General features: G+C 47.2%; 2 protein-coding genes across 2 annotated transcripts in view; one reads left to right on the forward strand and one right to left on the reverse strand.

Moving 5' to 3' along the window:
• LOC117442050 (NACHT, LRR and PYD domains-containing protein 12-like) lies at nucleotides 1–26320 on the forward strand. Its single transcript, XM_071202342.1, has 14 exons — nucleotides 1–274; nucleotides 4486–6271; nucleotides 6358–6531; nucleotides 7398–7571; nucleotides 7869–8042; nucleotides 8951–9124; nucleotides 9422–9595; nucleotides 10504–10677; nucleotides 12049–12222; nucleotides 16548–16721; nucleotides 17628–17801; nucleotides 17949–18122; nucleotides 20638–20684; nucleotides 25367–26320. Exons 1-14 carry the CDS (start codon nucleotides 1–3, stop codon nucleotides 25936–25938), a joined length of 4419 nt encoding a protein of 1472 aa, XP_071058443.1. The 3' UTR covers nucleotides 25939–26320.
• LOC117442047 (sodium-dependent multivitamin transporter-like) overlaps nucleotides 26002–26330 on the reverse strand; it is a 14617-nt gene continuing 14288 nt past the window's right edge. The window contains exon 6 of the mRNA XM_034078041.2: nucleotides 26002–26192. Coding sequence (XP_033933932.1) covers nucleotides 26002–26192 — 191 coding nt within the window. The remainder of the gene's footprint in view (nucleotides 26193–26330) is intronic.

Genomic DNA, 26330 nt, shown 5'->3' on the forward strand with positions numbered 1-26330 from the left:
ATGGAGACACCTAGAAAAGTCCTATTAACAACTTTAAAAGATTTGAGGGAAAATGAGTTTAAAGAATTCAAGTCCCACCTGGAGGAGAAGGTCCTAGGACTCCCGAGAATCCCAAAGAGTGAACTAGAGAAAGCAGCAGACCGGCTGGACACAAGGGATCTGATGTTTCTGTACTACGGCATACACACTATTAAAGTGACCACAGCAGTTTTGAAAGAGATCCCGAGGAATGATCTTGTAGAGGAATTATCAAAAATCCCATCAGACCCTGAAGGTAGGTGTTCAAAAATGGAGTGTTACCAAAAGATAACTTTTTTTATTTTTCACAGCCATGCATCATGTGTTTAGACTCCTGATATACCCCTCAGAGAACCATCACCTCCACATGGTGTTGGGGCTGAGGTACCCCTGAAAGCAGAGAGGTTCCAGGTGAGGGGTAGTCAAACCTTTATAGATCAGCATCTTAGGAAGCCAATGACCTTTCCTGGGTTAGGAAGTTTGGCTTTCGGTCAAATTGTCCAAAATATATCGCCTTTCGTCTCTTCCTACCCACAATTCCTTAACCTCTGTGAAACATGTTGGGGTTAATGATAGGAAGATTCATCAGGACATAGGAAAAGAAACTGCCGTGCTTTGAGAGTCCGACCGCACTGACACTATCCAACGTCATTATGATTAGCAGCCGATGCTATTAAGAAGGAGAAGACGCTTTGTTTCATCCCAAAGGGGAAATTCAGCTCAGTTGTTCACTCGGTCGTGGTAACACACAGTACGATACACACACATGCACAGGACGGGTGAGAGAGGCCTGAGCAAAACAGGCGGCCAGTCTGTCCAGCGCCAGGGAGCAGTTGGGGGTTCTGTGCCTTGCTCAAGGGCAGGAGGTGAACTGGCACCTCTCCAGGAACCAGTCTACACTCCGTATTATTTTGGTCCGATCGGGACTCCAACCGGCGACCCTTCGGTTCCCAACACAAATTCCTGCAGACTGCGCCACTTAAACACTCTGCTGCATTGGCTGGGAATCTAACCGGGCATCCGGGTGAGAATTCTACCACTGAACCACCAATGCTATTTCAATCAGGAGAGACGTGGATGTATGAAATACATATTTATTACCGGGACTCATAATGTGAATGTAATAATGATTGCCAGAATTATAACAGGAGAATGGAACGGTGTTTGGCGAATAGGCCCCGGTTTGCAGGATAATCATTCAGGAGGGGGAAGAACCGCTCCGATGAAACCCCCCAAAAGAAGTGAAGTAGGATATACTGAGATGTAATGCGTTTCTTACCTTGTGGGCTGACTGCAGTGATCTATGGAGGACATGAGAGATTAACACGTGGATCAAGCAATTTGCCGGAATCAACTCCCGGGCTTACAGTCCATCCTAAGACGCTGACTGCCGAAATCAGTGCCGGGCTTATATGAAAACGACCCGAAGGTCGCCTGCCTGGCTACGCAGGGCTTGACTACGCCGACACGATGGTCGGGCGGCCTGATGATGCAGGGATCTTTATTACGAAGAGACGGAGGTCTACACAGACTCGAAGTCTACACAGACTCGATGGTCAACAGCCTGACGTTGCAGGGTAAACATGATTGATGTGATGCCTAGGAACTCCAGGTGTGTGACAGGGCCTATAGTTCCTCGTGATTAGGAACGCTGTGCTCCAGGAGGAGTCTCTTCTTCTCTCTTCTTCTCTTTTCCCAGTTGAGCGGAGTTATAGGTTAGTAATGTTGTATTTGAACACTAGATGGCGTAGAAGGGCCACGCATGAGTGGATCTCCATGGGCAGTGGGTGATTTGAACTGGGAAGAGACAACTATTAACATTATTTGCCCGAGTAGCCGGTGCACGCGTAGTTTCTCCTAATACTCGACTCCCGCTTGAGGCTGAAAGAGTTCCGCTGAACGGATGATGGGAACTTTAAAGCGCGTCGTTAATATCTGCTTTGAAGAGCCAGCCTTGGCCTGCACGCTATTCAGATTACATTATCTCCGTGCGTAGAAAGGGGGAACATTGACCGTTGTCATCGAGATTACCCTGGGCAATACCAGTCATGCTAGTAGCCTACGCTAAAGCGAATAGAGTTTGTAACGAGCAGTAGCGCTGAACAAAGTGACTGAATGCGACCGCACCTTGGAACATTTATACAAGTCAGGCAGCGCTAACCAGTACTGAGATTCTGTTGATTATGTAGAACACGGTTTAATGCCACGAGATAGTGACAAGTAGTCAAGATAACTGAGTAGCTCGTTGCTAAGCAACATCACCTGTAGAATGCCAGAGCACCGGCGTTGTGATGCCGAACGGCGTAAATTCATTCTGAAACACATCGCTATGAGATGGGGAATAATGATCAGCTGCTTGTGTGACAGTGGAACAAGCTCCGGTGCACAACGCCCTGCAGCGGCGTTAATGCCGCTGAACCACATGATAGCCGATGCATCACGGCATCCTAGAAAAGTATAAGGTTGAAGAAGTAGCTTAGTTCTTAATTGAATCTGCTTCGTATGATTAAAACTACCTGACGCAATCCTCTATTGATGTTTGTTTGACAGCGGTATTGGGAGAAAACGGCGACGTAAACAATTACGTGATGACGCAAACAATGACGCAATATTTCACCTTGAACCTAATTCACCTCTGGAACGTTTACGGATTTAAAAGTGGATCAGAATTGTGAAACAAATTTGGGACAGTGCTGCCGAAAAGTGTTGTTGTCGTAGATCCAGCCGTTGGTGCGCCGAGAAACTGAATATTTCTTAGAGGGAAAAAGAACATCTCGTGAATTTGCAAACTGCCTCTTGCCAGCGCTACACCTGTCACCTTGTTTTAGAGGTGAGGCGCAGGAGAAAAGAGGCGAGAGCCTGGGCTGTGCAATAAACCTGCTAGCCGCCTATGACGCACTTAGTGTCAGTACTGACTACTGAGCGGGGAGGAGAAGTAGCTTCTATGGGATGTAGCTTAAGCCCTGCCAATGGGAGGGGCTGTGGTTCAAGCCAGAAATGTGTAAAGCTTCGCATGCGATGAGGGCCCGTTCCGCGTGAAGCCGGAAGCGCCGCATTTGGGCGGCCCTGATGCCAGTGATGCCCTCTCGAGAGACTGAAGGCATGCGTCAATTGTTTGCATGAAGTAGGCCATTTCCATTAATCCGGAGGTACTTCCGTGGAGCCGGATTTCCTTGGCCTTTCCTCCCGCGTCCAGGTTTGCGGGGTGGCCGGCTGGAACCGCTAACCGCGCTGGGGAATGCCGCCTGTAGCTTTATCCGCAAGACTGCGGAGCTCATGAAGATATGCCTGGAGCTGTTACGAAGCTCTGCTGCTGCAGTTGGGGAAGGAGGAGCAAGTGGGCTGCTGGGGCATACCGAGCGCAGTTTGAAAAAGTCGAATCTCAGGCCTTGAGTCGGCCCGGATCAAGATCCCTGTTCGTGGTCTGAGTACTCTGAATCGGACGTCTTGAGAATCATAATACCAAGAATTACGAAGTTACTTTGCCGATAACCGTCTGTGTCTTGCGTTTTGTCAGCTGACAAGAGGGAAGAGCAGATACAAAGGGATTAGCGGGTGCTATGATAGGCTTGTGAGAATGGAGAGACGAGAGATTGGTTAGCTGGGGAGTGACGCCCCCGATCACTTAATGAGGGAGGAGAGGGTAATGAAGTGACGTGTAATCTGAATGAAGAGCTTGGTCTTCCTGATTGAACTTGCGCTAAGCTTCATATTAACGAGTTTATCCTGGTGGGACATTGGAGATATGTAATACAAGTGGGTGATGCTAAAAGCCAGCGTTGGGGAGGGGATGGCTCAGAGGAATGACCAGAAAGTCATCAGTGTGCTCTGAAATGGCAGTGAGTCCTTGAGTGCTACGTTTTCCCAGGAAACGGCCATTTCTGTTTGGAATGAGGTTCGTCCTGCCGAACTGTCAGATCTCTCAGGAGGAGGAGTCATGGATAAACCCCGGCTGTTTCCCACAGTGTAGGTTAGCTGCTGACTCAGTCTCAGGATGTTGAATGGGACTGTCCTAGTCATTACTAATGGCCCAGCCGCCTACAGGTGGAAGGGGGTATTATTTGCCGTCCTACATGACTTGGTGAGGAAGGGACGGGTTATTACTGGGACCCCCCAGGGTGTCTTGTAGATGGTAGGCTACTGCAGGAGTATACTGCAACACAGTAAGAGCCATCCACTTCCTGTATAGCTGGAGAGAGAGCTGTGTCCACACCGTCAGTGGGTGTTGGGATCTGCTGGTAGCAGCAGGAATACGAGTCAGTCAGGTTTAGGGCCATGGTTCTCTGTGGGAGAACTGATGGTTCTCTGTGGGGTGGAACTTATACTGGACAATGTACGGATAAATATGCAACAAGATCCAGTGACTTGATATGAGGAAAATAACCTGCTATTTTGTCAGAAATGGGTCCAATTAGAAGGAAATCTTTTGATGTGTCTTTCGTGTAAATGTCTTTCTTATTCATTCAGATATTCTCACGAAGTGCCAAGGTGAACTCAAATCAAACCTGAAAGAAAAAATTGAAAATGTCACATTTATGGAAAAATCGTATTCCCTACATAAAATCTACACGGAGATCTACATCACCAGGGGAGACACCACAGAGGTCAACAAGGAACATGAGATCAGACAGATCGAACAAGCATCCAGTAAACCAGACAGACCAGAAACAGCCATCAGACAAGAAGACCTCTTTAAAGGCTCAACTGAAAGAGGTAAACCAATCAGAGCAGTGCTGACAAAGGGAGTGGCTGGCATTGGGAAAACAGTCTTAACACAGAAGTTCACTCTGGACTGGGCTGAAGGCAAAGCCCACCAGGACATCCAGTTCATATTTCCATTCACCTTCAGAGAGCTGAATGTGGAGAGTGATGAAAAGTACAGCTTGGTGGAACTCGTTCATCACTTCTTCCCTGAAACCAGAGACGCAGGAATCTGCAGGTTCGATCAGTTCCCGGTCGTGTTCATCTTTGACGGTCTGGATGAGAGTCGACTTCCTCTGGACTTCCTCAACACTAAGATCCTGACTGATATCACAAAGTCCACCTCAGTGGACCGGCTGCTGACAAACCTCATCAGGGGGAAGCTGCTTCCCTCTGCTCGCCTCTGGATAACCACACGCCCTGCAGCAGCCTATCAGATCCCTCCTGAGTGTGTGAACATGGTGACAGAGGTCCGAGGGTTCACTGACCCACAGAAGGAGGAGTACTTCAGGAAGAGATTCACAGATCAGGAGAAGGCCGGCACCATCATCTCCCACATCAAGACCTCACGAAGCCTCCACATCATGTGCCACATCCCAGTCTTCTGCTGTATCTCTGCTTCAGTTCTGGAGAACATGTTGGAAACTGAGGGAGGAGAGCTGCCCAAGACCCTGACTGAGATGTACATCCACTTCCTGGTGATTCAGTCCAAAGTGAACGTCAAGTATGATGGAGGAGCTGAGACAGATCCACACTGGAGTCCAGAGAGCAGGATGAAGATGATGGGGTCTCTGGGGAAACTGGCTTTTGAGCAGCTGCAGAAAGGCAACCTGATCTTCTATGAGTCCGACCTGACAGAGTGTGGCATCGATATCAAAGCAGCCTCAGTGTACTCAGGAGTGTTCACACAGGTCTTTAGAGAGGTGAGAGGAACGTACAAGAACACAGTGTTCTGCTTCGTCCATCTGAGCGTTCAGGAGTTTCTGGCTGCTCTTCGTGTCCATCTGACCTTCATCAACTCTGGGGTCAACCTGCTGTCAGAAGAACCAACAACCTCCAGGCTGCTTAAACTCTTCAGAAACAAACCTAAACTAACACATCTCTACCAGAGTGCTGTGGACCAGGCCTTACAGAGTCCAAACGGACACCTGGACTTGTTCCTCCGCTTCCTCCTGGGTCTTTCACTGCAGACCAATCAGGAACTCCTACGAGGCCTGGTGACGCAGACAGGAAGTAGTGCAGAGATCAACCAGGAAACAGTGGAATACATCAAGAGAAAGATAGGAAAGAACCCGTCTCCGGAGAAAAGCATCAACCTGTTCCACTGTCTGAATGAACTGAATGATCGTTCTCTAGTGAAGGAGATCCAACAGTCCCTGAGTTCAGGAAGTCTCTCCACAGAGGATCTGTCTCCTGGTCAGTGGTCAGCTCTGGTCTTCATCTTGCTGTCATCAAAAGAAGATCTGGACGTGTTTGACCTGAAGAAATACTCTGCTTCAGAGGAGGCTCTTCTGAGGCTGCTGCCAGTGGTCAAAGCCTCCAGGAAGGCTCTGTAAGTGGAGATAAATCTATATTAACTAGGAACAGTTTGAGACATGAGAATAAAACTGTTTGTGTTCACTGCTGATCTTTCCCCAGGCTGAGTGGCTGCAAGCTGTCAGAGAGAAGCTGGGCAGCTCTGTCCTCAGTCCTCAGCTCCCAGTCCTCCAGTCTGAGAGATCTGGACCTGAGTAACAACGACCTGAAGGATTCAGGAGTGAAGCGGCTGTCTGCTGGACTGGAGAGTCCTCACTGTGAACTGAAGACTCTCAGGTCAGAGTTCAGCCGACATGTTAACCGTCATTTCTATCGACTAATTTCCAGTTTGTTGTTTATTTTTCTTCAAAACAATAAACCACAAAACCATGATAACAATCTTATTATATTTGAAGACAGATGGCGTCACTTATCTACATCTCAATGTATCTGACTCATTGACCAACCTAAACATGCACAGACGAACAGATGGTATCATTTGACAAAGGAACTAGAAAAGATTGTATGTTGAAACCTTGCGCTCAATCACATTTATTATTAACCTGTTTAGCACGAAGGCCCCCGCCCGCGGGGCTGCTGGTTTTTTTCCACGAAACTGTGTCTCAGGGCTTCTTAACATTTAAAAAACCTATTGATGTGTCATACCCACTTAACGGGAAGAAACTCAGCTAACTGACGATACAAACCATTTTTACCGAAACAAAACACAATTCTCACAAGAATCGTCTAAGTGAGCCCTGAGCGAAAATATGCTAACACACTTAGCACAGAACTCACGGTAAAATACCCTTGTTACTTATCGGATCTGGAAAAATAAGATATCGATTAGCAAGCTGAAATTCCACAGATTCCAGAAATATAAGTATCACCACTGAGCGATCAAAACTCGTGACAGGGGAAGCAAACCCAGACATCACAGCAAGTAGCTTTACGGAGCAAACACGGACATTGTCTTACCTTAGCTGTTGTTCTGATCAAAAGTCGTGTTCAATGGCATTAAAAAGATAAAAACGCGGCTGAAGGTTAATCCATAGGTTAATCCAATGTAATCTGTGTCACTTTGAAATGATTACTGAAAATCCATCTTCAGATTTATATCAAAAACTGAGTTTTACCCTTGTTATGTATTAATTTCTTTCAAGGTTAACTGGCTGCAAGCTGTCAGAGAGAAGCTGTGCAGCTCTGTCCTCAGTCCTCAGCTCCCAGTCCTCCAGTCTGAGAGATCTGGACCTGAGTAACAACGACCTGAAGGATTCAGGAGTGAAGCTGCTGTCTGCTGGACTGGAGAGTCCACACTGTGAACTGAAGACTCTCAGGTCAGAGTTCAGCCGACATGTTAACCGTCATTTCTATCGACTAATTTCCAGTTTGTTGTTTATTTTTCTTCAAAACAATAAACCACAAAACCATGATAACAATCTTATTATATTTGAAGACAGATGGCGTCACTTATCTACATCTCAATGTATCTGACTCATTGACCAACCTAAACATGCACAGACGAACAGATGGTATCATTTGACAAAGGAACTAGAAAAGATTGTATGTTGAAACCTTGCGCTCAATCACATTTATTATTAAAGGAATGTTGTTATGTATTAATTTCTTTCAAGGTTAACTGGCTGTGAGCTGTCAGAGAGAAGCTGTGCAGCTCTGTCCTCAGTCCTCAGCTCCCAGTCCTCCAGTCTGAGAGATCTGGACCTGAGTAACAACGACCTGAAGGATTCAGGAGTGAAGCTGCTGTCTGCTGGACTGGAGAGTCCACACTGTGAACTGGAGACTCTCAGGTCAGAGTTCAGCCGACATGTTAACCGTCATTTCTATCGACTAATTTCCAGTTTTATCTAATATTGGTTAATAATAGATTTAGATTTTCCTTTGGCTTGTTGTTTATTTTTGTTCTTCAAAAAACCATAAAACCATGATAACAATCTTATTATTATTTGAATATTTGAAGACAGATGGCGTCACTTATCTACATCTCAATGTATCTGACTGATTGACCAACCCAAACATGCACAGACGAACAGATGGTATCATTTGACAAAAGAACTAGAAAAGATTGTATGTTGAAACCTTGCGCTCAATCACATTTATTATTAACCTGTTTAGTTTGAAGGCCCCCGCCCGCGGGGCTGCTGGTTTTTTTCCACGAAACTGTGTCTCAGGGCTTCTTAACATTTAAAAACCTATTGATGTGTCATACCCACTTAACGGGAAGAAACTCAGCTAACTGACGATACAAACCATTTTTACCGAAACAAAACACAATTCTCACAAGAATCGTCTAAGTGAGCCCTGAGCGAAAAGATGCTAACACACTTAGCACAGAACTCACGGTAAAATACCCTTGTTACTTATCGGATCTGCAAAAATAAGATATCGATTAGCAAGCTGAAATTCAACAGAAATATAGGTATCACCACTGAGCGATCAAAACTCGTGACAGGGGAAGCAAACCCAGACATCACACCAAGTAGCTTTACGGAGCAAACACGGACATTGTCTTACCTTAGCTGTTGTTCTGATCAAAAGTCGTGTTCAATGGCATTAAAAAGATAAAAACGCGGCTGAAGGTTAATCCATAGGTTAATCCAATGTATCTGTGTCACTTTGAAATGATTACTGAAAATCCATCTTCAGATTTATATCAAAAACTGAGTTTTACCCTTGTTATGTATTAATTTCTTTCAAGGTTAACTGGCTGCAAGCTGTCAGAGAGAAGCTGTGCAGCTCTGTCCTCAGTCCTCAGCTCCCAGTCCTCCAGTCTGAGAGATCTGGACCTGAGTAACAACGACCTGAAGGATTCAGGAGTGAAGCTGCTGTCTGCTGGACTGGAGAGTCCACACTGTGAACTGAAGACTCTCAGGTCAGAGTTCAGCCGACATGTTAACCGTCATTTCTATCGACTAATTTCCAGTTTGTTGTTTATTTTTCTTCAAAACAATAAACCACAAAACCATGATAACAATCTTATTATATTTGAAGACAGATGGCGTCACTTATCTACATCTCAATGTATCTGACTCATTGACCAACCTAAACATGCACAGACGAACAGATGGTATCATTTGACAAAGGAACTAGAAAAGATTGTATGTTGAAACCTTGCGCTCAATCACATTTATTATTAAAGGAATGTTGTTATGTATTAATTTCTTTCAAGGTTAACTGGCTGTGAGCTGTCAGAGAGAAGCTGTGCAGCTCTGTCCTCAGTCCTCAGCTCCCAGTCCTCCAGTCTGAGAGATCTGGACCTGAGTAACAACGACCTGAAGGATTCAGGAGTGAAGCTGCTGTCTGCTGGACTGGAGAGTCCACACTGTGAACTGGAGACTCTCAGGTCAGAGTTCAGCCGACATGTTAACCGTCATTTCTATCGACTAATTTCCAGTTTTATCTAATATTGGTTAATAATAGATTTAGATTTTCCTTTGGCTTGTTGTTTATTTTTGTTCTTCAAAAAACCATAAAACCATGATAACAATCTTATTATTATTTGAATATTTGAAGACAGATGGCGTCACTTATCTACATCTCAATGTATCTGACTGATTGACCAACCCAAACATGCACAGACGAACAGATGGTATCATTTGACAAAAGAACTAGAAAAGATTGTATGTTGAAACCTTGCGCTCAATCACATTTATTATTAACCTGTTTAGTTTGAAGGCCCCCGCCCGCGGGGCTGCTGGTTTTTTTCCACGAAACTGTGTCTCAGGGCTTCTTAACATTTAAAAACCTATTGATGTGTCATACCCACTTAACGGGAAGAAACTCAGCTAACTGACGATACAAACCATTTTTACCGAAACAAAACACAATTCTCACAAGAATCGTCTAAGTGAGCCCTGAGCGAAAAGATGCTAACACACTTAGCACAGAACTCACGGTAAAATACCCTTGTTACTTATCGGATCTGCAAAAATAAGATATCGATTAGCAAGCTGAAATTCAACAGAAATATAGGTATCACCACTGAGCGATCAAAACTCGTGACAGGGGAAGCAAACCCAGACATCACACCAAGTAGCTTTACGGAGCAAACACGGACATTGTCTTACCTTAGCTGTTGTTCTGATCAAAAGTCGTGTTCAATGGCATTAAAACGATAAAAACGCGGCTGAAGGTTAATCTATAGGTTAATCCAATGTATCTGTGTCACTTTGAAATGATTACTGAAAATCCATCTTCAGATTTATATCAAAAACTGAGTTTTACCCTTGTTATGTATTAATTTCTTTCAAGGTTAACTGGCTGCAAGCTGTCAGAGAGAAGCTGTGCAGCTCTGTCCTCAGTCCTCAGCTCCCAGTCCTCCAGTCTGAGAGATCTGGACCTGAGTAACAACAACCTGAAGGATTCAGGAGTGAAGCTGCTGTCTGCTGGACTGGAGAGTCCACACTGTGAACTGGAGACTCTCAGGTCAGTATTCAGCCGACATGTTAACCGTCATTTCTATCGACTAATTTCCAGTTTTATCTAATATTGGTTAATAATACATTTAGATTTTCCTTTGGCTTGTTGTTTATTTTTGTTCTTCAAAACAATAAACCATAAAACCATGATAACAATCTTATTATATTTGAAGTCAGATGGCGTCACTTATCTACATCTCAATGTATCTGACTGATTGACCAACCCAAACATGCACAGACAAACAGATGGTATCATTTGACAAAGGAACTAGAAAAGATTGTATGTTGAAACCTTGCGCTCAATCACATTTATTATTAACCTGTTTAGCGCGAAGGCCCCCGCCCGCGGGCTGCTGGTTTTTTTCCACGAAACTGTGTCTCAGGGCTTCTTAACATTTAAAAACCTATTAATGTGTCATACCCACTTAACGGGAAGAAACTCAGCTAACTGACGATACAAACAATTTTTACCGAAACAAAACACAATTCTCAGAAGAATCGTCTAAATGAGCCCTGAGCGAAAATATGCTAACACACTTAGCACAGAACTCACGGTAAAATACCCTTGTTACTTATCGGATCTGCAAATATAAGATATAGATTAGCAAGCTGACATTCAACAGATTCCAGAAATATAAGTATCATCACTGAGCGATCAAAACTCGTGACAGGGGAAGCAAACACAGACATCACACCAAGTAGCTTTACGGAGCAAACACGGACATTGTCTTACCTTAATAATAATAATTATTACTTATATTTATTATAGCGCTTTTCCAGATGCTCAAAGCGCTTCACAAATACACATTACACATACATGCAATGGTCACTGTGGACAATACCCACAGGAGCAAGTTCAGGTGAAGTGTCTTGCCCAAGGACACAACGGCTTTACAGACGCAGTAGTGGCGGGTTTCACCCCTTGATCTGATGATCATTGCACAGCGCACTGCGCCACACCGTCCATCTTCACGCCTCGAAGTCATCGAGGCGCTTTTACAAGTACACATTAGTATCATACATGTACTGTGGACAATACCCACAGGAGCAAATCCGGGTGAAGTGTCTTGCCCAAGGACACAACAGCCTGACGCAGTGGCGGCAGGAGCGGTTTTCGAACTGGAGTTCCCCAGCACCCCCCTTGATCTGATGATCAGATGCACAGACCACTGCGCCACCCACCCACCCACCCACCTTAGCTGTTGTTCTGATCAAAAGTCGTGTTCAATGGCATTAAAAAGATAAAAATGCGGCTGAAGGTTAATCCATAGGTTAATCCAATGTATCTGTGTCACTTTGAAATGATTACTGAAAATCCATCTTCAGATTTATATCAAAAACTGAGTTTTACCCTTGTTATGTATTAATTTATTTCAAGGTTAACTGGCTGCAAGCTGTCAGAGAGAAGCTGTGCAGCTCTGTCCTCAGTCCTCAGCTCCCAGTCCTCCAGTCTGAGAGATCTGGACCTGAGTAACAACGACCTGCAGGATTCAGGAGTGAAGCTGCTGTCTGCTGGACTGGAGAGTCCACACTGTGAACTGAAGACTCTCAGGTCAGTATTCAGCCGACATATTAACTGTCATTTCTATCGACTAATTTCCAGTTTTATCTAATATTGGTTAATAATAGATTTAGATTTTCCTTTGGCTTGTTGTTTATTTTTCTTCAAAACAATAAACCATAAAACCATGATAACAATCTTATTATATTTGAAGACAGATGGCGTCACTTATCTACATCTCAATGTATCTGACTGATTGACCAACCCAAACATGCACAGACAAACAGATGGTATCATTTGACAAAGGAACTAGAAAAGATTGTATGTTGAAACCTTGCGCTCAATCACATTTATTATTAACCTGTTTAGCGCGAAGGCCCCCGCCCGCGGGGCTGCTGGTTTTTTTCCATGAAACTGTGTCTCAGGGCTTCTTAACATTTACAAACCTATTGATGTGTCATACCCACTTAACGGGAAGAAACTCAGCTAACTGACGATACAAACAACTTTTACTGAAACAAAACACAATTCTCACAAGAATCGTCTAAATGAGCCCTGAGCGAAAAGATGCTAACACACTTAGCACAGAACTCACGGTAAAATACCCTTGTTACTTATCGGATCTGCAAAAATAAGATATCGATTAGCAAGCTGAAATTCCACAGATTCCAGAAATATAAGTATCACCACTGAGCGATCAAAACTCGTGACAGGGGAAGCAAACCCAGACATCACACCAAGTAGCTTTACGGAGCAAACACGGACATTGTCTTACCTTAGCTGTTGTTCTGATCAAAAGTCGTGTTCAATGGCATTAAAACGAGAAAAACGCGGCTGAAGGTTAATCCATAGGTTAATCCAATGGGTCTGTGTCACTTTGAAATCCATCCATCCATCCATCTTCTCCCGCTTATCCGTGGTCGGGTCTCGGGGGTAGCAGTTCCAGCAGAGAGCCCCAAACTTTCTTTCCCTGGCGACATCAACCAGCTCTGACTGGGGGATCCCAAGGCGCTCCCAGGCCAGCGAAGAGATATAATCCCTCCACCTGGTCCTAGGTCTACCCCTTGGTCTCTTCCCAGCTGGACGTGCCTGGAACACCTCCCTAGGGAGGCGCCCAGGTGGCATCCTAACTAGGTGCCCGAACCACCTCAACTGGCTTCTTTCGACGCGAAGGAGGAGCGGCTCAACTCCGAGTCCCTCCCTGATGACCGAACTTCTCACCTTATCTCTAAGGGAGACACCAGCCACCCGGCGGAGGAAACCCATCTCGGCCGCTTGTATCCGCGATCTCGTTCTTTCGGTCATGACCCATCCTTCATGACCATAGGTGAGGGTAGGAACGAAAATGGCCCGGTAGACAGAGAGCTTTGCCTTCCGGCTCAGCTCCCTTTTCGTCACAACGGTGCGGTAAAGCGACTGCAATACCGCTCCCGCTGCTCCGATTCTCCGGCCCATCTCACGCTCCATTGATCCCTCAGTCGAGAACAAGACCCCGAGATACTTGAACTCCTTCACTTGGGGTAAGGACTCATTCCCTACTTGGAGTGGACAGTCCATCGGTTTCCTGCTGAGAACCATGGCCTCAGATTTGGAGGTGCTGATCCTCATCCCAGCCGCTTCACACTCGGTGGTGAACCGATCCAGTGAGTGCTGAAGGTCGCAGACCGATGAAGCCATCAGAACCACATCATCTGCAAAAAGCAGTGGTGCAATCCTTAGTCCACCGAACTGCAGACTCCCCCCCCCCACGACTACGCCTCGAAATCCGATCCATGTATATTACAAACAGGATTGGTGACAAAGCGCAGCCCTGGCGGAGGCCAACCCTCACCGGAAATGGGTCCGACTTACTGCCGAGGACCCGGACACAGCTCTCGCTTTGGGAGTACAGAGATTGGATGGCCCTGAGTAGAGACCCCCTCACCCCATACTCCCGCAGCACCTCCCACAGTAACTCCCTGGGAACCCGGTCATACGCCTTCTCCAAGTCTACAAAACACATGTAGACCGGATCAGCGTACTCCCAGGCCCCCTCCAGGATCCTTGCGAGAGTAAAAAGCTGATCCGTCGTTCCACGACCAGGACGGAATCCGCATTGTTCCTCCTCAATCTGAGGTTCGACAATCGGCCTGACCCTCCTTTCGAGTACCTTGGAGTAAACTTTCCCGGGGAGGCTGAGTAGTGTGATGCCTCTGTAATTGGCACACACCCTCTGATCCCCCTTTTTGAAAAGGGGGACCACCACCCCGGTCTGCCACTCCTTCGGTACTGTTTCCGACTTCCACACAACGTTGATGAGACGTGTCAACCATGACAGTCCCTCAACACCCAGAGCCTTCAGCATTTCCGGGCGGATCTCATCCACCCCCGGGGCTTTGCCACTGTGGAGTTGTTTGACGACCTCAGTGACCTCCCCCCGGGAGATTGGCGTTGATCCCCCGTCATACTCCAGCTCTGCCTCTAACATAGAGGGCGGAGTTGTCGGGTTCAGGAGTTCCTCAAAGTGTTCCTTCCAACGTCCCAACACTCCATCAGTTGAGGTCAACAACGTCCCATCTTTACTGTACACAGCTTGGATGGTCCCCTGCTTCCCCCTCCTGAGGTGTCGGACAGTTTTCCAGAACAACTTTGGTGCCGCCCGAAAGTCCTTCTCCATGTCTTCTCCGAACTTCTCCCACACCCGCTGCTTTGCCTCGGCCACGGATGAGGCTGCTGCCCTTCGGGCCTGTCGGTACCTTGCAACTGCTTCGGGAGTCCCCCGGGATAACAAATCCCTGAAGGCCTCCTTCTTCAGTCGGACGGCTTCCCTGACCACCGGTGTCCACCAGGAGGTTCGAGGGTTACCGCCCCTTGAGGCACCTAGGACCTTGAGACCACAGCTCCCCGCCGCGGCTTCGGCAATAGAGGCTTTGAACACCGACCACTCTGGTTCAATGTCCCCAACCTCCACAGGAATGCCCGAAAAGCCCCGCCGGAGGTGTGAGTTGAAGGCCTCCTGAACTTGGGCCTCCTCCAGACGTTCCCAGTTCACCCGAACTACACGTTTGGGCTTACCAGGTCTATCCAGAGGCTTCCCCCGCCACTCGACCCAACTCACCACCAGATGGTGATCAGTTGACAACTCCGCCCCTCTCTTTACCCGAGTGTCCAAAACATACGGCCTCAGGTCCGATGATACGATAACGAAATCGATCATGGACCTTCTGCCTAGGGTGCTCTGGTACCACGTACACTTATGAGCATCCTTATGTTCGAACATGGTGTTTGTTATGGCCAATCCATGACTAGCACAGAAGTCCAGTAACAAACCACCTCTCCGGTTCAGATCAGGGGGGGCCGTTCCTCCCAATCACGCCCCTCCAAGTGTCTCCATCATTGCCCACATGTGCGTTGAAGTCTCCCAGCAAGACTAAGGAGTCCCCTTCAGGAGCCCCATACAGGACTCTTTCCAGGGTCTCCAAGAAGGCCGAATACTCTGAACTGCTGTTGGGTGCATAAGCACACACAACAGTCAGAGTTTTCCCCCCCATAACCCGCAGGCGTAGGGAGGCGACCCTCTCGTCCACTGGGGTAAACTCCAACAACGAAGCACCTAACCGGGGACTTGTGAGTATCCCCACACCCGCCCGGCGCCTCACACCTTGAGCAACTCCGGAGAAGAATAGAGTCCAACCCCTATCCAGAAGTAAGGTTCCAGAGCTGACGCTGTGCGTAGAGGTGAGCCCAACCAGATCCAACTGGTACCGCTCCACCTCCCGCACAAGCTCCGGCTCCTTCCCCCCCAGAGAGGTGACGCTCCACGTCCCCAAAGCCAGCTTCTGCCGCCCGGGTCTGGTCCGTCGAGACCCTCCGCTTTCACTGCCACCCGTCTGGCAGCGCACCCGACCCCATCGATGTTTCCCGTAGGTGGTGGGCCCGCGGGACAGAGAAGCGGAGGTGTTGCCCACGTTGCCTTTTCGGGCTGGGCCCGGCCGGGCTCCGTGGCAAGCCCGGCCACCAGACGCTCGCCGACGAGTCCTCCTTCTGGGCCTGGCTCCAGAAGGGGACCCCGGGCTTCCTCCGGGCTTCCTCCGGGCTTCCTCCGGGCTTCCTCCGGGCCGGGTATCCTCACTTCTTGTTTTTCCTTTCATGAGGTCTTTTGAACCAATCTTAGTCTGGCCCCTTGCCTGAGACCAATTTGCCATGGGAGACCCTACCAGGAACACAAGGTTCCAGACAACACAGCCCCCAGGTTCATCAGGGCACACAAACCTCTCTACCACGGTAAGGTGCTGGTTCTTCAGAGAGGGTCACTTTGAAATGATTACTGATAATCCATCTTCAGATTTATATCAAAAACTGAGTTTTACCCTTGTTATGTATTAATTTCTTTCAAGGTTAACTGGCTGCAAGCTGTCAGAGAGAAGCTGTGCAGCTCTGTCCTCAGTCCTCAGCTCCCAGTCCTCCAGTCTGAGAGATCTGGACCTGAGTAACAACGACCTGCAGGATTCAGGAGTGAAGCTGCTGTCTGCTGGACTGGAGAGTCCACACTGTGAACTGGAGACTCTCAGGTCAGAGTTCAGCCGACATATTAACTGTCATTTCTATCGACTAATTTCCAGTTTTATCTAATTGGTTAATAATACATTTAGATTTTCCTTTGGCTTGTTGTTTATTTTTCTTCAAAACAATAAACCATAAAACCATGATAACAATCTTATTATATTTGAAGACAGATGGCGTCACTTATCTACATCTCAATGTATCTGACTGATTGACCAACCCAAACATGCACAGACAAACAGATGGTATCATTTGACAAAGGAACTAGAAAAGATTGTATGTTGAAACCTTGCACTCAATCACATTTATTATTAACCTGTTTAGCGCGAAGGCCCCCGCCCGCGGGGCTGCTGGTTTTTTTCCAGGAAACTGTGTCTCAGGGCTTCTTAACATTTACAAACCTATTGATGTGTCATACCCACTTAACGGGAAGAAACTCAGCTAACTGACGATACAAACAACTTTTACTGAAACCAAACACAATTCTCACAAGAATCGTCTAAGTGAGCCCTGAGCGAAAAGATGCTAACACACTTAGCACAGAACTCACGGTAAAATACCCTTGTTACTTATTTGATCTGCAAAAATAAGATATCGATTAGCAAGCTGACATTCCACAGATTCCAGAAATATAGGTATCACCACTGAGCGATCAAAACTCGTGACAGGGGAAGCAAACCCAGACATCACAGCAAGTAGCTTTACGGAGCAAACACGGACATTGTCTGATCTTAGCTGTTGTTCTGATCAAAAGTCGTGTTCAATGGCATTAAAACGATAAAAACGCGGCTGAAGGTTAATCTATAGGTTAATCCAATGTATCTGTGTCACTTTGAAATGATTACTGAAAATCCATCTACAGATTTATATCAAAAACTGAGTTTTACCCTTGTTATGTATTAATTTCTTTCAAGGTTAACTGGCTGCAAGCTGTCAGAGAGAAGCTGTGCAGCTCTGTCCTCAGTCCTCAGCTCCCAGTCCTCCAGTCTGAGAGATCTGGACCTGAGTAACAACGACCTGAAGGATTCAGGAGTGAAGCTGCTGTCTGCTGGACTGGAGAGTCCACACTGTGAACTGGAGACTCTCAGGTCAGAGTTCAGCTTTTTATTTTCAAGCAGTTCAATTCTTTTCATCCAGCTTTTTGTTCATGTTGATGAAGATGGTCCACTTCTGTATGATTTTCCTGCTGACGTGACTTTTTAAAGAACTGAGTTTACTGTATTCCCTGGTTCCAGTCTGTCAGGCTGTCTGGTCTCAGAGGAAGGCTGTGTTTCTCTGGCTTCAGCTCTGAGATCCAACCCCTCCCATCTGAGAGAGCTGGACCTGAGCTACAATCATCCAGGAGCCTCAGGAGAGAAGCTGCTGTCTGCTGGACTGGAGGATCCACTCTGGAGACTGGACACTCTCAGGTATGGACACAAAGATAGCAGGTTCTTCATATGTTTCTAATGTAATCTCTTTCATCTCTGGTCTTCCATCATGAAGGACGTCTCATTTCCCTTGATTATGCTCACTGCAGTGAGTTCACCTTGAAGTCTTATTACATGGAAACAGTCGTTCAGTCCAAACATCAGAACCACTGGCTTCCTGGCTCTAGGGAGGATAATGATGGTCAGTTTATGGATTTGGTTCTGACTGAGATATCTCACCAACTGCTAAACGTGTTGAGATGAGATTCTGTTTGACATTTTAGATTCCCAGAGGGACGATCCAGACTTTTCCACCTGCACCACCGTGACATGTGATTGAATTGTTCTTCTTCCTCTTCTTCTCTCAAGTGCATGAGTCGGAAGAAGCAGAGTGGATTTTCTATCCTTTTTAGACTTTTCATGTCTTTAACCCGTTCAGCCCCGAGCCTGTTTTCAGGTCTCAGGCTCGAAAATTACTTTCCCAGAACAAATGACCATATCTTCTAAAAGGGGAAAATTAATAATCTTTTTTCTCAAAGCAATGATAAACCTGTGAGTTGGATGAAGAAGAGTGAGAATCAATATAGATGTTTTTATTCTAAAGTAAATTCAGATTGAACATGGTAAAAACAATTAAATTATAGAGTCCGTCCAAAAAGAAAAAACCTTACTTATAGTGAAACCCACCCTTGCATGATGGTAAGGTAGACTAAAAGCTTTAGGAATCCAAACTACAACATATCATAAGTACCCTGTATCAAGATTGATGCAAATCAACACTTGCTATTTTTAATTTACCAATTGATTAATTCATTTTTATCTTCACTTATTTATCAAGTCAATTGAAGTTCTTTAAATGTGCGGTTATAATAAGTGTGTTTGTGTAAACTCACTCATTCCCGTTGATTCCCTTCCCCTCTCCTCTGGTTTATCTCAAGCCGCGACCCCGGCCACCACATCTCCTCTGATTCTGACTCCTCCCCCTTTATCCATCAGCTGTTGAATCCATTCGCTGTAAGTCTTTGAGGCAGCCATCTGCCCAGCTACATCTGCAGCCCCCCTCATGCCGCTGTTCTTGCACTGCCTTGCCTTTCATCTCCTCCTTCACAGTCTCTCTGCGGCTTTATGGAGGGCGCATTCTGCTCTCGTGTCCCACACTTTGCTCTTGTGCCAAATCTGGTGGCTCAGCTTGGAACTTCATGCCTGATGAGAGCAGATCTCTGCCTGTCAGCAAGCTGTTTGGTTCTGGATGCCACAGGTAGAGATAGTTCTGGATGCAGTTGTTATTGTTGTTGTTGGTTCAGCTCTGGTTCTCTGTCTGGTCTATTGAGAAGCAGCAGTCTCCTGGTTGGGATAGGCCTTTGTTTGCTCAGCGGATCGGGATCTTAGCCGTCTGACAGGCAGAGAGAGAGAGTCCAGGTCTCGGGACGCATTACCTATAGAAATTCTAGCACACTGAGGTTAAATAAATCCAACCCGTTCCACTCTGTCTCTTTCTAATCATACTATTGGTGTCCGCAGTTAACTGCCATCTGACCAACACCATTAATGTCTACTAATGATATTACAAAAACTCCCTCTCATAATCGTTTCATCCATTGTGACATATTTACCCAAGCTAAGTTTTTCAACACCCACATGTTTCCAGCATCGCAGATCTCACACACTATGAAAGAACCCCCCTGTACTTAAAGATCCCACTGCTTGGTAGAACAATAGTAAACCTGCAGAGCACTCCAATCAGATCACAGTCATGTCATTTGACCCAAGTGTAGGACCATGTCGTTCCTAAAAATGTTAGCAAACTCCAAACTCCAACTACAACATTTATAGATAAATTGATTTAGCAAAATGAAATGTTATGTAATTCAAAATGTGACAAAAGAACAATGATTTGTCTTTCACAAGATTGTGGTCTAACAGAATGACTCCTGACCTCATGGGGTCAAATGACCTGAACATGTGGCCTGAAGACCAAAAGGACCTCTCACTCATTAACCCAATGGACTCTCAGAGATGAGATCCAGCCATGAGGTGGCTGACCTTAAAATGAACTGTGCCAAATAAACCACATGCGTGTGGGTACATTATATTTTACACAATATAACACACAACAACACTACATTAAGACAATAACCACTCAAATGAGCCTTGGTGAAAAGCATGAAACACAAAACAACTGAATCTACTCTCATTGTTCGTGTACATCTTTACTCCCACTATTCCACCCTCAGTATGCCCACTGGCTGGCCCACTAGCTTAGCAGTATAGCACTGGCCTCATGTGAGTGGGGGGAGGGGAACACTCAACACATGTGCAGATATACACCACACTGCTTGGAGACTGAGTTCAATACAAATTAAAGGATAATCACTGATCAGCAGTAAGTAGGGGACCAACAAGCATGCTTCCTCCTGCTCCCTTCGGACACAGAGGATTCATTATTATGATGGACATTGATAAATACTTTATTCTAACAATACGCTGTTCTGTTTCTCACATGTGTCCTCTCCAGGCTGGAGCACGGTGGAGAGCAGAGGATCAGAGCAGGTCTGAGGAAGTGTAAGTGTGGATCAGCTTCTCTCTGCAGACACAGAGGATGGAGGTGGTAGTTATTCATTAGAACAGTGGTTCTCAACCTGTGGTTGAGGTATTATTTTATCACGTACCACTGGTGGTACGCGAGCTCCCACTAGGTGGTACGCGAAGGAATCTGAAATATTAAAAAATATTTATTTAAATGTTTATTTTATTTTTTATTATTATTCCTTCGGCAGGTAACGTCTCCCCGTTACCTGCCGAAGGAAGCCATGCACGCAACGCAGCCCCGTTCCCTTAACTCCAGGTGACTTTCTGCCGCTTTCCTCCGTGGTGCTGATCCTCTCACCACGGAGGAAAGCACTTCACTATTTGCAGTACCCACAAGGATCTGTACAAATGCCGCAGTTTTTGCGTAATATCATAACATGTGTGCCCTGGAGAATCACAGAACGGACGATCGTCCTTATTATTATTATGCCGTTTAAACCAATTATTTAAAGGTTTTTGTTAAATTCGGCATCATGTAAGTTGCGCTGACAGGTCCACACACTGCTTCCCCGCAGCGAGGCTCCCCCGCCCTCCTGCTGATAGTTGACGAGCGTCAAGCTCCCCGTTGATAATTCTCGATCTTATTGAGCACGCTGATAACAATTTTCTTTTTTAAATGGCACTTCATATCAAAAAGGTTGCCGACCCCTGTAATAGGCTATTGTTGTTTTTAGATTTAGAAACGAAAACAAATGTTTTTATTTATTTTTGGCGTTGCTATGACTACCATACTACCCGCGAAAGATTAGAACGTTGCAAGCAAGCTATGAAAGAAAGCTGAATTATGCTAAAAACGTGGCTCAAAACGGGAGGTATACGGAAGAGAGGTACAGAGGAGAACATTACCGGCGAAAGGGAACAAGTGAATGAGGAGGAGGACAGTCAAGCGAGCGCAAGCGCAGGCTCCACCTGCAACGCAACAGTGATATGCGCAGCCACAACGCCGCCCAGTGCTAACGCTGCTAACGCTGCTAACGCTGCTAACGCTGCTAACGCTGCTAACGCTGCTAACGCTGCTAACGCTGCTAACGTAGCTGCGAGTGACTCCATCAGCAGCAGCGCAAGTGAGTCCATAACAAAGAGACACAAACCAGTTCGGAAATACAACCAGGGTTACATTACATCTGGATTCAGCTGCAGTGGGACAGAGAATGAGCCCAGACCACAGTGCGTGATTTGTGTTGAAAATCATCACCTCCTGGTTTTAATTACATCACGAAACCCCGCCCCTCACGCCGTGGTGGTGGGCTGGCTGTCATCCACAACCAGAACATCCGGATTACAGAACTCACCCTCCCCTCAGTACCATCCTTTGAATTCCTCGCCTTCAAAGCCCCTCCCTCACTGACAGTCATCCTCATCTACCGGCCCCCCAAACCGGACCCCTCCTTCCTCTCTGATCTCACTGAACTCCTCATCATTGCTTCATCCCTCTCCCCACGTCTGTTACTCCTTGGTGACTTCAACATCCACATGGACTCCCCCACCTGCAAACATGCCTCTGAACTTTCCTCCCTTCTGGACAACTTCTCACTTACCCAACATGTCACCTTCCCCACCCATGATAAAGGACACATCCTTGACCTTGTCTGCTCCACCAACCTCCCAGTACTCGACCTCCACCCCTGCCCCTTTCCCCTCTCTGACCACAAACTTATACAGTTCAAACCCCGTGCCGACACCCTCCCTTCCTCCACTTCCACCTTATGCAGTTCATTCCTCCAGTTTTTCTCGGACAAAATCACTGCCATTAATCACTCCCTATCTGCTTCTCCAATCTCTCCCTCCTTCTCCCCTGACCTCCCGACTCCCCCTCCCCACGGCCGCCTCTCCCAGTTCACTCTGGTCTCCCCCTCTGAAATTCTCAATCTGATCAGCTCCTCCAAACCCACTACCTGCTCCCTTGACCCTCTTCCCACCCCTCTACTGAAGTCCTGCCTCCCCGTCCTCTGCCCCTACCTTGTCAACCTCTTCAACTCCTCCCTGTCCCAAGGAACCGTTCCCTCTGCCTTTAAAACTGCTGCTGTCACTCCCATCCTCAAAAAACCCGGTCTGGATCCCTCATCCCTCAGTAACTACCGCCCCATCTCCAACCTCCCCTTTCTCTCCAAAACAATAGAACGCATCATCTAACAAACAACTTCACCGCCATCTTCAATCAAATCACCTCTTCGAACCCCTTCAGTCTGGTTTTCGTCCCCACCACAGTACAGAAACGGCACTCGTCAGGGTCCTCAATGACCTCCTCACCTCTGCTGACACCGGTTCCCTCAACATCCTCATCCTCCTCGACCTGAGTGCAGCCTTTGATACCGTGAGCCACACCATCCTGCTCACCCGACTCCACGACATCGGTATCGAAGGTACTGCGCTCAGGTGGCTCCAGTCATATCTCTCCGACAGATCCTACTTCATCTCCCTCGATAACCACTCCTCTGCCACCGCTACAGTCACCCAAGGTGTTCACCAAGGCTCAGTACTCGGCCCCCTCCTCTTCATCATCTACATCCTCCCCCTTGGTCAGATTCTCCGCCACTACAACCTGGACTTCCACTGCTACGCCGATGACACTCAAATCTACCTCAGCACCAAATCCCTCCATAACCCCCCCATCACCCACATTGAATCCTGTCTGACTGACTTGAAATCCTGGATGCAAAAAAACGTTCTTAAACTCAACAGCAATAAAACTGAACTCCTCCTCATCGGCTCCAAATCCACCCTCAGTAAAACCCCCAACCTCACACTGACCATCGATGGCACCCCTGTTTCCCCCTCAACCCAGGCACGCAACCTCGGGGTTATATTCGATCCCACCCTCTCCCTTGACTCCCACATCCGCCAAGTTGTCAAAATCTCATTTTTCCATCTCCGCAACATTGCCAAAATCCGTCCCTATCTCACCCGCCCCGCAGCTGAGCGACTCATTCACGCCTTCATCTCCTCCCGCCTCGACTACTGTAACTCCCTCCTATACGGCATCAGCTCCACCTCCCTCAGTAGACTCCAGCGTGTTCAGAACGCAGCCGCCAGACTTCTCACCCACACTAAATCATGGCACCATATCACCCTGGTCCTCAAAGAACTACACTGGCTTCCCGTTACTCACCGCATCAACTACAAACTCCTGGTCCTTACCTATAAAGCCCTCCACCATCTGGCCCCCCCGTACCTCACTGACCTTCTCATCCCCTACCATCCTCCCCGGACCCTCAGATCCACCTCGGCCGGCCTGCTTTCCACCCCCATTGGCAATCTCCGGAGCTTTGGAGACAGAGCCTTCTCTGTGGCCGCCCCAAAGCTCTGGAACTCCCTCCCCCAAGACCTCCATGAGTCCGAGTCCCTCACTCTGTTCCAGTCCCGCCTCAAAACCCATCTTTTCACCTCTCTCTATCCGTAAAACACCCCCCCACTCATTTTCGACCTCCTCCTGACTGCCATTGTGTTTTGTTGTTTTTGTTGTTTTTCTTAGTCTGTTGTCTACCTGCCCCAGTCTATCTACCCCCCCCCCCCCTCATATTGTAAAGCGTCTTTGGGTACTATAAAAGCGCTATATAAATCCAATATATTATTATTATTATTAAGTGTTAAGTAACAATTCTATGAAACCATCGCACCTCCAACGGCACCTTACGACTAAACACGCCCACCTGCCAACTAAACACGCCCACCTTACGACTAAACACGCCCACCTGCCAACTAAACACGCCCACCTGCCAACTAAACACGCCCACCTGCCAGACAAGCCAGCGGAATTCTTTACAAGAACATGTGATCTACTGAATGAGATCCAATCCAGCTGTACACCCATAGCCAAGGCCCGGGAAGCCTCGTACCGTGCGGCCTCCGCATTGCAGGAGCCGGGAAGCCGCACACAATTGGTGAAAAACGTTGTCTCCCACTCGCAAAAGAAATGACAGAAATCACGTGTGGCGAGAAGGCTGCCAAGCAGTTACATTTGGTGTCACTTTGTTTGTCAGATGTGTTTGTGTGGCCTCAAATATTTCAAAATTAAAAGCTAAAAATACCACTCTGGGAATATAAAGAGAGCTGCAGCTCGTCTCTGCCTGAGGGAATCAAACTGAGCGGACACACCACATTCTGAGCAGTTCGTTTATAACTGTTTATGTGTTTATTTGTGTGTATTTGTATATAGATGTTGCAACATAGAGCTTTGGCAATATATGTCACTATGGTCGTGCTATGAAAGCTATTGCATTTAATTGAGTGTGTGTGTGTGTGTATGTGTGTGTGTGTGTGTGTGTGTGTGTGTGTGTGTGTGTGTGTGTGTGTGTGTGTGTGTGTGTGTGTGTGTGTGTGTGTGTGTGTGTGTGTGTGTGTGTGTGTGTGTGTGTGTGGTGTGTGTGTGTGTGTGTGTGTGTGTTTCTCTGTGTGTGTGTGTGTGTGTGTGTGTGTGTGTGTGTGTGTGTGTGTGTGTGTGTGTGTGTGTGTGTGTGAGTGTGTGAGAGGGAACATTGGTCATATGCTGGTACTTGGAGAGCCAGCTATTTTCTCAGGTGGTACTTGGTGTAAAAAGGTTGAGAACCACTGCATCAGAACATGACTGGTATTGAAGCTTTCTAGAAAGACCACGAGCAGAGAGGAAAGCCTTCAGGAGGGTCTGATGATAAACTGCTGTCTGTGTCTCTCCTCAGATTCCTGTGGACTCACCCCGGACTCTAACACAGTGAGCAGATACCTCAGACTGTCTGAGGACAACAGGACGGTGACACGTGGGGGACGAGAGGAGCCATATCCTGATCATCCAGAGAGGTTTGAGTTCTGGCGTCAGCTGATGTGCAGAGAAGCTCTGACTGGTCGCTGCTACTGGGAGGTGGAGTGGAGAGGAGGGGTTGAGATAGCAGTGACTTACAGAGGAATCAAGAGGAGAGGAAACGGACAGGACAGTGGGTTTGGACAGAATGATCAGTCCTGGAGTCTGGGCTGCTCTCGTCATGGTTACTCTGTCAGGCACAATAGGAGAATAACATACACCTCCTACTCCTCCTCCTCCTCCTCCTCCTCCTCCTCCTCCTCCTCCTCCTCCCCCCCCTCTCATAGAGTAGCAGTGTATCTGGATCATCCTGCTGGCTCTCTCTCCTTCTACAGCGTCTCCTCTGGCTCACTGACCCACCTCCACACCCTCAGAGCCACATTCACTGAACCTCTCTACGCTGGGTTTGGGCTCTGGCTCTCAGACTCCTCAGTGTCTCTGGTTCCTCTGTAGGAGGAGACCACTTCCTGTCCTGGGGGAGACCACTTCCTGTCCTGGGGGAGACCACTTCCTGTCCTACCACTTCCTGTCCTGGGGGAGACCACTTCCTGTCCTGGAGGAGACCACTTCCTGTCCTGGGGGAGACCACTTCCTGTCCTGGGGGAGACCACTTCCTGTCCTGGGGGAGACCACTTCCTGTCCTGGGGGAGACCACTTCCTGTCCTGGAGGAGACCACTTCCTGTCCTGGGGGAGACCACTTCCTGTCCTGGGGTTACATGTTGGTGTTTTAAATGGAGGCTTCTCATTGGTTACCGTGTGTCTCACTGATTGTAATAAAGTGTTCTTGAAGCAACGTGTTAAAGACTGTGATCGTCATCAAGTTCAATAAAGATTTACAAAAAGC

Source organism: Pseudochaenichthys georgianus, unplaced genomic scaffold (assembly GCF_902827115.2).
Source record: "Pseudochaenichthys georgianus unplaced genomic scaffold, fPseGeo1.2 scaffold_264_arrow_ctg1, whole genome shotgun sequence".
Taxonomy (NCBI): Eukaryota; Metazoa; Chordata; class Actinopteri; order Perciformes; family Channichthyidae; genus Pseudochaenichthys; species Pseudochaenichthys georgianus.